This window comes from Coregonus lavaretus (genome assembly GCF_964263955.1).
Source record: "Coregonus lavaretus genome assembly, chromosome: 36".
Classification (NCBI taxonomy): domain Eukaryota; kingdom Metazoa; phylum Chordata; class Actinopteri; order Salmoniformes; family Salmonidae; genus Coregonus; species Coregonus lavaretus.
In genome coordinates, this window is record NC_140023.1 from 7,751,241 (window position 1) to 7,763,673 (window position 12,433).

At 42.5% G+C, this 12,433-nt stretch overlaps 2 protein-coding genes across 2 annotated transcripts in view; one reads left to right on the top strand and one right to left on the bottom strand.

Annotated features, from left to right (window-relative positions):
* Window positions 1-7,527: 7,527 nt before the first annotated feature.
* Window positions 7,528-8,082, top strand: LOC311110641 (gremlin-2-like; the record flags this gene model as incomplete). The annotated part of the gene is made up of 1 exon (XM_084153181.1): window positions 7,528-8,082. One exon carries the CDS (start codon window positions 7,528-7,530, stop codon window positions 8,080-8,082), a length of 555 nt encoding a protein of 184 aa, XP_084009307.1.
* A 1,833-nt stretch (window positions 8,083-9,915) lies between these two features.
* Window positions 9,916-12,433, bottom strand: part of LOC311110513 (uncharacterized protein) — a gene marked incomplete at its 5' end in the record, with an annotated part of 38,405 nt that continues 35,887 nt past the window's right edge. Inside the window, 3 exons of the mRNA XM_084153033.1 lie at window positions 9,916-10,049; window positions 10,444-10,525; window positions 11,875-12,024. Coding sequence (XP_084009159.1) covers window positions 10,023-10,049; window positions 10,444-10,525; window positions 11,875-12,024 — 259 coding nt within the window. The 3' untranslated portion in view covers window positions 9,916-10,022. The remainder of the gene's footprint in view (window positions 10,050-10,443; window positions 10,526-11,874; window positions 12,025-12,433) is intronic.

The window sequence follows — 12,433 nt, forward strand, 5'->3', positions numbered from 1 at the left end:
ATGTGTCTGTTATCCGTCCACTGTGTCTGCATTGTGACCAGATTTCCTGGTCCCTTCCTTTATGCAAATAATTTCACAGCTATTCTTTCAAAATAATATTTATTTATTGTAAGATATATATTGATGTAATCAGTCAATGGTGCCACCTGTCAATGATTTTATAGAGCGGAATAATTATGATTTCAATGGTGTCTCTGTCCAGATCTGTCTACACTTGTAAGATATCCAGACACCATGCCTGTCTGACAACCTCCAGAGGTGGACAGGATGATCTGATCACAATCAGATCAGAATGTGTGTTTTGATTGTCTACACCTCTCTAAAAATGTGGGCACAATCAGAACGTGGAAAAGATCAGGAAAAAGGACGCAAGCTAGAAGCCGGTATAAACGGGACTTGTGAATGTGTGAGAGACAGATTAATTACATGTGTGGTTGAGAGTTTGCGTGTGTACGCGTTGTGTGAGTAGCGAGCTTGGCTTCTGATCCGACTCACCGCTCTGGTGACGGCTCCACCTTGGACTGATAGCTCTGATTCCAAAGAGGATTTAGGCAGGACACACATCTTTGTCCTAATATAAACCCTTTGATATAAACCCTTCCCCGCACTATATTATTTCCAGTTTAATCCCAAAGAGCTCTTTGTTAATGAATATGAGATATCAATTTCTAAACACTGTGTGTTTGTAATATTGAAACAATGCATTGCCTTGCTGGAGGAGGGCAATTGGTTCTTGCTGAATCTCCCAAGTTTAATTTATTTAAATACCACCCTCTCTAGTATCAGTATATATTTTTTAACACTGTTTTTCTCACTTGACAGATTTAAGTTATCAGTACAGACACTGATAGGGACTGTACAGGCCTGTTGTGTTCAGCTGCAGTTTAGGGTTGGTTATGTTACGCAGTAATTCACTCCCTCTAGGTGGGGAACACACTATCGATTATATTTTAGCCATCCTCGCTATGATCCTGATTCCGACCCGAGTTAAATGGGACGTCATTCCCTTTTATCCACTGTTCTCTCTATGTGTATTCTAACCTTGAATTTAAGCATGAGAATAGCATGCTATTCACCTGCTATTCGTTCGGGGTGGCGATCTAAGAAATGAAGGTGTGGCGGAGGTGTGTCTACAGATAAACCATATTCAGACTTTTATTTAATTCCCTCATAATTCCACCACCTTTACACGCAAGGAAACCATGAATAAGGTCGAGTGAACCTGCCGGTTCCAAGTGAAAAAAGCATCTACTTTCTTTTTGCGATAGAAATAACACCATTCTCGTTGCACTGTAATTTATAAATGCATAAGCGCTATTGTTAAGAGCTAGGTAAATTAGTATTCTGTTTGGAGAAGGGGATTGTAAATACACATAGCAATTGTTTTTGATGATTTTCCTTTTGATCCCTGGAGACAAATGTGAAACCAACCATTTGGAAGCAAACTCATATCAACATGACATGTATTGCGGCCCCTTTTCCACAGTGAAATAGGCTCTAAATAGCTGTACCGTTATTCAGAATTTTAATTGTGTGCCCTCATAATTTGCGTGGATGAAATTTGGACACCCAAGCTATAGGCTTCTGAACCTGCCGAGGTGATGTATGCGCTTTAGAATGTTTTAATTATAGCCTATGCCCAGGCTTGTCTCCTTTTTATTTGACAATTTGTATCATATTAAATATTTGCCACTATCGGGAGCCACCGTCAGTAATACCCACATACATTTATAACTGTCACTTTAGTGTCCTTTTACCTTTCTTTCCTCTGTCATGTCCGTGTAAATTGTTCCTGAGGGTCGCTAGCATTAGTGGATCAGATTAGGATGATGTTGTGCAATAATTTGGAACATGTAGCCTATTTGAATCATTATGGAACTCAGACCACACCTAGCAGTTTAAACCTGGAGCATGGCGCACAGTTCACGACGACTGAACGGTTGTCATATAGTGCCATGATTAGTGAGGATTATAGCAGATTTATAGGACTATTGTTCAACCCCTATTGTACACTTTTTACAACTTCCAATATTGAACTTGAATATGACAACTTTCAGGATGAATTAAACCACTGTATTTTTTATTCATCAATATGTTTAGTGCATAAAGGCTCTCCAAACCTGTTTTTTTAATGATTCATACATACTTTTCTAATCATAAAATTAGCCTAAATAATCTACAAGATCTGAGTATTTTTTAATCTACCAGTTTGTACGGAGACGTAGATGCATAGATGGCATTCTTTCATTGATCCATATATTCTGAACCCGTTCTCTCAATGTATTCTAATCTGTCTACAAAATTGTAATTACATTTGTACATATGGCTTTTGGAAGATGGGCAGGGACTCTGCTGTCCTAGCTTAATGGGGAAGCTGGTTCCACCATTTAGGTGCCAGGACAGAGAAGAGCTTGGACTGGGCTGAGAGAGAGAGCTGCCCTCCTGTAGAGTTGAGCCAGACTCAGTTGTGTGTAACTTGAACTTTCACAGAAATCTCCTACTGACATCAAGCATGAATTATGTAAACGTTCTTATCACGCATCCTTTGCTCTGGAAGACACTGAATAGGTTCAACTCCCCTTGTCCTCATGACCACCATCATCCTCCATCCATTCAGTCCTCTTCTCTAAACCCTCCACCAGCCTCATGGTTCCTGGGTATACCAGTACCTAGCCCTCCACCAGCCTCATGGTTCCTGGGTATACCAGTACCTAGCCTTCCACCAGACATTGTGTTTTTCTTGATGGCCAAAAAGCTCAATTGTAATCTCATCTGACCAGAGTACCTTCTTCCATATGTTTGGGGAGTCTCCCACATGCCTTTTGGCAAACACCAAACGTGTTTGCTTATTTTTTTCTTTAAGCAATGGCTTTTTTCTGGCCACTCTTCCGTAAAGCCCAGCTCTGTGGAATGTACGGCTTAAAGTGGTCCTATGGACAGATACTCCAATCTCCGCTGTGGAGCTTTGCAGCTCCTTCAGGGTTATCTTTGGTCTCTTTGTTGCCTCTCTGATTAATGCCCTCCTTGCCTGGTCCGTGAGTTTTGGTGGGCGGCCCTCTCTTGGCAGGTTTGTTGTGGTGCCATATTCTTTCCATTTTTTAATAATGGATTTAATGGTGCTCCGTGGGATGTTCAAAGTTTCGGATATTTTTTTATAACCCAACCCTGATCTGTACTTCTCCACAACTTTGTCCCTGACCTGTTTGGAGAGCTCCTTGGTCTTCATGGTGCCGCTTGCTTGGTGGTGCTCCTTACTTAGTGGTGTTGCAGACTCTGGGGCCTTTCAGAACAGGTGTATATATACTGAGATCATGTGACAGATCATGTGACACTTAGATTGCACACAGGTGGACTTTATTTAACTAATTATGTGACTTCTGAAGGTAATTGGTTGCACCATATCTTATTTAGGGGCTTCATAGCAAAGGGGGTGAATACATATGCACACACCACTTTTCCGTTATTTATGTTTTAGAATGTTTTGAAAAAAAATATTTTTTTCATTTCACTTCACCAATTTGGACTATTTAGTGTATGTCCATTACATGAAATCCAAATAAAAATCAATTTAAATTACAGGTTGTAATGCAACAAAATAGGAAAAACGCCAAGGGGGATGAATACTTTGCAAGGCACTGTAAAAACACAGAGTTTTGTTTTCTGTGTGTGAGCTTTGGCCTGTTGAATTGAAAACAATAATTGATGTCAGTTATCCGTCTATTACATTTCCTGACACACTTTGCTATAATTATTGTGTAACACAGGCTTTGTTTTGACCTGTCATTTTAGGCCTGTTCTTGTTCTTGTCATTGCTAACACTTTATTTCAGGGCCCATGTGGAAGGTACTGCTTTGAGCTTATTGACTGAATAATTAGCAGATTTCATTATTGAAGAACCCTTGACCTATCATAGTTGATGTATTACAATAGAGGCGCTGGTACTGTGGTGCAGACGGAAAGTTCATCCAAGTGTAGCTACCCACTGCGGTCAGTAAAGCTCAAGTTGCCATGGGCAATTGTTACTCTGGGAGATAGCTATCCCAGTTTTGTTTTTGGTTCAGTATTTGTAGACCTGAGGTCTGAGATGGTTCATTCAAGCGTATAGAGCCTGGTATTTGTGGTTGTGATATAACATGCAGTGGCCCTGTTTGTGGACAGATAGCATGGTCCAGTTCAGCTGTCTCACCGATAATACAAAAACCACAGTCTCCCTCCGGCTCAGACTCCATGATGATTGGTGAGAGAGAGAGTCAGGGGGGTGGATGAGGGGGGCCGCAAGCACTAAAGTCAGGGCTAAATAGTTTGTTTTGTTTTCCAACAGTCTCTCTGTACACTATCATTATCCCCCACTACTTCCCCCCCAACCTCCAAACCGCAATTTGTCTTGCTGGGAGATTGATGACGATAGCTGGCAGGGTCGTCTGTATCATACTTAGGCAAAGTTTGGAAGTGGAGAAGGACTGAAGCACTGACTATATAACATATCTGTCATCTGCTGTGTACACAGTCAGGATATCCCTCCAACCCCTAGGGCCTTTAAACTCACCAGACCTGGGCTGGTCTTCTTAACTAATGAAGGGGAAATAGAGAGAAAAAACTTTCCAGGAAGCCCACTGTGTTGGATTGACTTAATCCATTCTGATCAGTAGTCACTGAATGTTTTTAGGGACAAATGCATTTGTTTAACTGGTGAGTAGATCATTGAATGATGGAGGAGGGTTACGACATGCAGTGGGGACAGAAGGTAACATCATCATTAGGTTTGACCCTTTGTGGTCAAGTGTGTGTGTGTGTGTGTGTGTGTGTGTGTGTGTGTGTGTGTGTGTGTGTGTGTGTGTGTAAGAGATTTGTCCTCATGATAGAGTTGAGCCAGACTTAGTCGTGCGTAACTTGAACTTTCACAGAAATCTCCTACTGACATCAATGCATGAATTATGTAAACGTTCTCATCACGCATCAATTGCTCTGGAAGACACTGAAGAGGTTCAACTCCCCTTGTCCTTCTCATGACCACCATCATCCTCCATCCATTCAGTCCTCTTCTCTAAACCCTCCACCAGCCTCATGGTTCCTGGGTATACCAGTACCTAGCCCTCCACCAGCCTCATGGTTCCTGGGTATACCAGTACCTAGCCCTCTACCAGCCTCATGGTTCCTGGGTATACCAGTACCTAGCCCTCCACCAGCCTCATGGTTCCTGGGTATACCAGTACCTAGCCCTCCACCAGCCTCATGGTTCCTGGGTATACCAGTACCTAGCCTTCCACCAGCCTCATGGTTCCTGGGTATACCAGTACCTAGCCTTCCACCAGCCTCATGGTTCCTGGGTATACCAGTACCTAGCCCTCCACCAGCCTCATGGTTCCTGGGTATACCAGTACCTAGCCCTCTACCAGCCTCATGGTTCCTGGGTATACCAGTACCTAGCCCTCCACCAGCCTCATGGTTCCTGGGTATACCAGTACCTAGCCCTCCACCAGCCTCATGGTTCCTGGGTATACCAGTACCTAGCCTTCCACCAGCCTCATGGTTCCTGGGTATACCAGTACCTAGCCTTCCACCAGCCTCATGGTTCCTGGGTATACCAGTACCTAGCCTTCCACCAGCCTCATGGTTCCTGGGTATACCAGTACCTAGCCCTCCACCAGCCTCATGGTTCCTGGGTATACCAGTACCTAGCCTTCCACCAGCCTCATGGTTCCTGGGTATACCAGTACCTAGCCTTCCACCAGCCTCATGGTTCCTGGGTATACCAGTACCTAGCCCTCCACCAGCCTCATGGTTCCTGGGTATACCAGTACCTAGCCTTCCACCAGCCTCATGGTTCCTGGGTATACCAGTACCTAGCCTTCCACCAGCCTCATGGTTCCTGGGTATACCAGTCCCTAGCCTTCCGCCAGCCTCATGGTTCCTGGGTATACCAGTACCTAGCCTTCCACCAGCCTCATGGTTCCTGGGTATACCAGTACCTAGCCTTCCACCAGCCTCATGGTTCCTGGGTATACCAGTACCTAGCCCTCCACCAGCCTCATGGTTCCTGGGTATACCAGTACCTAGCCCTCCACCAGCCTCATGGTTCCTGGGTATACCAGTACCTAGCCCTCCACCAGCCTCATGGTTCCTGGGTATACCAGTACCTAGCCCTCCACCAGCCTCATGGTTCCTGGGTATACCAGTACCTAGCCTTCCACCAGCCTCATGGTTCCTGGGTATACCAGTACCTAGCCTTCCACCAGCCTCATGGTTCCTGGGTATACCAGTACCTAGCCCTCCACCAGCCTCATGGTTCCTGGGTATACCAGTACCTAGCCCTCCACCAGCCTCATGGTTCCTGGCTCTGCTGTTCTATACTTTATTACTTTCTGGTCATAGATACAGCTGATCAATAGATTACTGTGAACAGTGGGACAGTTTCATTGAGACAAAGAGAGCTTAAAAGGGCAGAGCGCTCTTCACCCAGGGTCAAGAGCAGAAACTAAACAGAGACAGAAACCAAAAGTGGATTATGATAAAGTTATTGTCCCACATCCAATTGTGTTTGAGTCCAAGAAATTGAGAAGGGATGTAACATTTGCACAGCAAATAAGTATTTCAGGGAATAGGAGTGGCCAATGACTTTGTGGGGCTTTTGGTCCGCATTCAGAATTCTTACTTTATACTGTATATGCAATTCAAGAACAACATCTGTTGCAAAGATTTTTGAGTGATTGACAAATTGTACTGGCATTAACACAGATACATGGCAGTAATTCTCTGTCCCAACAAAGGTATTCAACTTAAAGCATACCTTTTCCCAATTCTACATACCTTTTTTTGGGATTACATTGTGAATTGTATGTGTGTGTGAGTGTGTATGTATATGTATGTGTGTTTATTGAGGGTTTAATCTCAGTCTCACATCTGCCAGTCGACAGTGTGGAGAGAGGCAGTTTATAGTGCTCATAGGGCTTGGTCACAGAGTGGGAATGGGGACCCACAGGGTACTCTTGTCCTCCCCTAATAACATTCAGATGGGCCTACTAATGCATGTTTACATATCTGCGGCATAGTTCATGACTAGAGTAAGCAAAGCCCTAATTATTTTAACCGGCGACGAGACCAATAAAATCAACTTCCTTTTCTCATTATGGGTGTTTAAGGGTTTCCTTTGATGGCAAGACATGTTTATTTTTGGAAGAGTTCTGTAGCTGAGAAGAAAGCAAATAGAAGTATTGACACAGAGACGTTGACAAGATGAACGATTGATTAACTCAATGATTCCTTAAAGGGCAGACGAAAGAGGAGGGGGCAGTTCAACATGACGTGAACATTCACACACATACATAGGCTAAACACCAAAGCATACACACACAGACGGAGTGCTGTTGCACTGGAATAGTTTCAGGATTGAGACATACCCAGTAGACTCAACCTCGCTACATTCTTAAACCAATACATTCTAGTCACAGTATAGTCACTGTTTATGTACAAGGCTCAATCTTAGTTGTGTAGCACTGAAACTAACCTTTCTGTCTACTCTTTCCCAGAATGTTTTGGAGAATCACTCTCCCGGTCCTACTGGCTGGGGTGCTCTGTGTTGCCACAGAGACCAGGAAGCCCCGCCCCCAGGGCTCCATCCCCTCACTTTTCAAGACCAAAGGCAACCTGTCGGAGCGTCAGCGCCTGTTGCCGCGGAAACCCGAAGTCCTTTCGTCAAGTCGGGAGGCCCTGGTGGTCACGGAGCGCCGGTACCTCCGACGTGACTGGTGCAAGACGCAACCCCTCCGCCAGACAGTGAGCGAGGAGGGCTGCCGGAGTCGTACAGTGGTCAACCGCTTCTGCTATGGCCAGTGTAACTCCTTCTACATCCCCCGCCACATGAGCCCCAGCTCAAATCGAGGCCCAGGGTCCGGCCGGAAGAACCACAACAAGGCCCAAGAGCCCTTCCAGTCCTGTTCCTTCTGCAGGCCGCACCGCATCACGCAGCTCACTGTGCAGTTGGACTGTCCAGGTCTGCAACCGGCCTTTCGCCATCGCAAGGTGCAGCGTGTCAAACAGTGTCGCTGTATGTCGGTGGACGTGAGTGGTAACGGAAAACTGTGAGGAATTCTTCGGAACCAGACCATGACAGTCACCATGGACACTAATGTGACTGTGAAAGTGAATGTTAACATGAACATGAATAGCATAGACATGACAGGGGACAAGTACCTCTCCCTTATATTGGACTATTCTGCATCATCACTTTGTACACAGGTCTACTGGTCACACTAAATGAACCCTACAGGTACTGGTAGTACAGAGTGGCCCATCTATTAGACCTTTGACTATATGGACAGCTATGGTGAAACTGCAAAGCGAAGACATAAATGGAAGCATAGCACAACACCAACTGAAGCACAGACATGTTTCAGTTCAACACAGTCAGTCATATAAAACCACTGGGTCCTTCAACTCTATACAAACTGGTAATATTACCTTACCTATGGCCATGGACTGAAGGCCCCTTTCAGCTGGCCTTTGGCTCTAGAAGGGACATATAAAACCATAAACACAGCACCAAGTTCTAGACTGAAAGTGGAGCTCTTCAGCTGTCTATGGCATGTTGTGTTGTGTTGTGGACTGGGCTTACCTGGGGGAACTGTCCAGCCAATAGGGCTTCAGATTGAGAGAAAGACCCCTAGTCTGTCTAAGTATTTGCCTGTGGATTTCAGAGCCACCTGTGAAATATTTCACACAAATATCAAGCTAGCCAGTAAATAAATGATATTATTATTTTATGTATAACTGTTGTACTATAAATATATATGTATATGTCAAAAGATAATTAGCTATAAATATATATAAAATCTATTTCATGTGAAACATCTGTGTGGTCTGAATGCAAACAATGTTGTGGCATTAAAGGATATGGTTGACTAATGATGGTTGAGAAGAATAGGCTCAACAACTATTCAGATAAAGACTTTCAGGATGATTCATCTTCAATAAATAGTATTTTATCAGGAACAAAGGCGTTATTGCACATGGGGACACAGTCACCAACAGCTCTACAAGGCTCCAACAGAACATAGTACAGGAAAACAATTCAAACATACAAATCATACATGATATGTCACATACAGATTGCATATAATTTTACATGTAATGTGGATAATGTTATTTTTTAGAGTTATATTTTACATCAGTATTTCTCACTGTATAATATTATTTCAACATGTAGCTATGGTTCCATAATAAAAAACAATAGAGGATGATGTGAAATCCTGATGACCTACTAAATACCTTAGTACTGAATACCTTAGTACTAAATACCTTAGCAGCTAAGCTCAAGTCATGGTTAAGTTCATGATTTATTGCATAAACTACAACTGTACATCATGTATCATCCTTCTATGAAACTACAATGTATGATAAACTGATGATTGTCACAATGCAGGTTTTCACTAAGCAGGTCTGGTTTCCATACAGGTTGTATTGTCAGAGTAATGTAGATTCATTTCATTGGCTCATTTGTCATTAACTAGCTCAGTGTGCTATAAAGGCACTTGCTGTCTGGTAAGCAAATATATACAAGCTCACTCTTGTGCTCCTTTTTATAGTGGAAGGCAGTGCAGATATGGATAGAAATGGCTTATTGGATAGAAACATGATTGTCTTAACTGGTGTCTTCTATCAAATGCTACAGGGGATAGGCTAGATACCACAACATGTGTGTCTCACTGGAAAACGATGCATTTCTCATTAAAATGGCATCTGTCCAAAAATAATTAACTGTTTAATTCATTCTACAATACTTACTTTGGACAGCACAATACTTTCTTTGGACTTGGGGGAAATCTCTCATTGACAGACTGCGCCAAAGCATGGTACTGTGTTTATATCAAACTTTCCAACACGGTAACAACCTGTTGGGCATACTTACATGTATAACCAGTTGGATGACAGAAATAAACTATTTACAATAGCTAAAAAGACATATCAGATTGTGTTGATCTCACTTGTGCAAACTTTCCTGGGTAAGACTTCTCCAGTCCATTGGCTCAGATCTTCTGACCCAGTTTGGCTTTCTGTGGAATTCAAAACAGATGGAAGTGAGTTTCAGACATTACAATGGGGCACGTAAATGAATTAATCCCTGCATTTTGACACTAAAATAAAGTGGTGACGGGTGGGATTTATACGGAGATTTTTAAAACGAGGAGTGAGAAGGGGGAAAATACAGATGTATGATCTTCATTTGATCACTCCTTTGTTGCTGAGAATTTTCCATGCAGATGAGCTTCGTGATTTACATAAATTGACTATACATTAAAATCCTATTGCTGCAAGATTATTTTCTAAAGGTCAAATTAAGTTCCTACATTTGTATATTATGAGGAATAAGGAGACAGAAGATATACAGAAAGGTGTTAGGAGAAAAGTATTTAGGACAAAGGAAAAATAGACTACAAGAGAACTCACTATTCCAGAGGACTGTTTGGGTTTGACGCTGTACGAGGCCTTCTCTCTGGCTTGTTTGAAAACCTCCTCTGCCATTTTCAGTCTGAAAAGACACCACTAGTTTCAGCCATGCATTTGTAATATACACACGCTTGCATTTGAATGTACCTTCTCCTAGAAATGGAGATAAGGTATGATAGCAGTAGTAAAAGGTCAGGCAATTCAGCAGTGAGGTTCTCCAGGCAAGGTTTGGGTCTGTGCTGTTTACACAGGAGAAAGTTATGGGTGACCAGTTCCAATGTTTTAAGAAGCCCCTTTCTGATCCACTGTGATGATAGAGCCAGCTTTAAACCATTCAGTGGCCTGACTCTCAACACTGCACGCTGTAAAAAAATACATTCTACACCAGTAAATTCACGTGTGTGCGTGTTTGTCCAAATTTGGTATGCCTTTGTAGTAAGTCAGGTTGAGGGGGGGAGTCTAAATGTCTAAATTGTCTAGATAGTTAATGAATACAACTTTGTTTTCATCATTCCGCAAATGAACAAAACACAAGACATGACTTTTTATTTTACAAATACATATCACAATGTAATCTACATCCAGCAGAACGAAACAATTAGCATTTGTTGACTTTTCAAATGCTATCTCTAAACCCATCAAACCACTGGAAGCTAACAGAATCGCTCATGTGTTCTTTTCATTATTGAGGTTAAGAAACCGATCTGGGTCGTTTCAACCCTTCTCTCTCTTATCTTGTCTATGAATTTGAATGACTCTGATAGGATCTAATAGTGAACATGTGATGCATGCTATTGGAAACTCATGTTTGGGGATCATTCATTCCAACACTGAAGATTCAACACTCTCATCTATGGCGACTCCTGACTTTCTGCTTGATATTGACCGCACAGGGTAGGTTCAATAGAAATATGAATATATCTATAGGAATCAAAATGTACGTTTGTCTGATCCATTTCCCTTCTACGAGATGATTACATAAAACATCTACTCCATTCTGGGATTAATGGTGTTTGATTGCCACAGCATCCTTGGTTGTTACAACACACAGCCTTCTCTATTGTTTCAAGGGGAGTCGAAGAGCTCAAGGTGCACTACATTTGACCTCAGTCAAGGTGCTTTATTCTACACACTAAGCTGACGGATGACTTCACTTGGCTTGTCAAGGTAATGTGCTTGGTGTGCTTGAGGGTGAATGTGAAACAGTAGGTTCATTGTGTTCCAGGGAGATATAGTAGTAAAGTTGACATGTACCGTACAGTCGATCTGTGGTAGGTCTATGGTAGGTCTATGGTAGGTCTGTAGAAGGTCAGAACATACATTGTACAACCCTCCACAAAGTTAGACCCAGCAAAGAGTGTCTTTCATTGAATACGATAAGACTCAACACACATAAAAGGACTGCAAAACACCGCTTGCACCAATCCTTACCGTTCCTGTAACCTCCGTTTGTTTTCCTTCTTCCAAAGCTCTTTGAAATCAGTGGAGAACTCATGCCACACAGAGAACAGCGTGTTGGGAGAGACTTCCTTCTCGCCCGCCTTGGCCTTGACTGAAAAGAACACGCTCAGCTCCAGAAAACTGAGGATAGAAAGAACAAAAACATTACATCAAACCCAAAATACCCAAATTACAACTGTAGATTACAGAAACACTAAGTTATTGTGAAACCTGCAGGCTTATAATAAATATGTGAAATGTGAAAGTTAATCTTAGAAAAATAAGAGCATTTCACAAAAACACTTGATATGGAAGTATGCTAAGTAAAGGTGACTGGACATTTCAGAACAGTACACAAAGAAATACTAGAATGTATTAGCTGCCACAATCACATTCTTTCCTAAGTCGATAACATAAAAGTGATATTCTCCCTCCACACATAAAATTCCAGATGAAAAGGTTATAAAACCTTTAAAGGAAATGAATCTCACTGTGCTCAAGTCTCAGAGACAAACACATAAAGAAAGGGGGAGAGAGAGAGAGAGAGAGA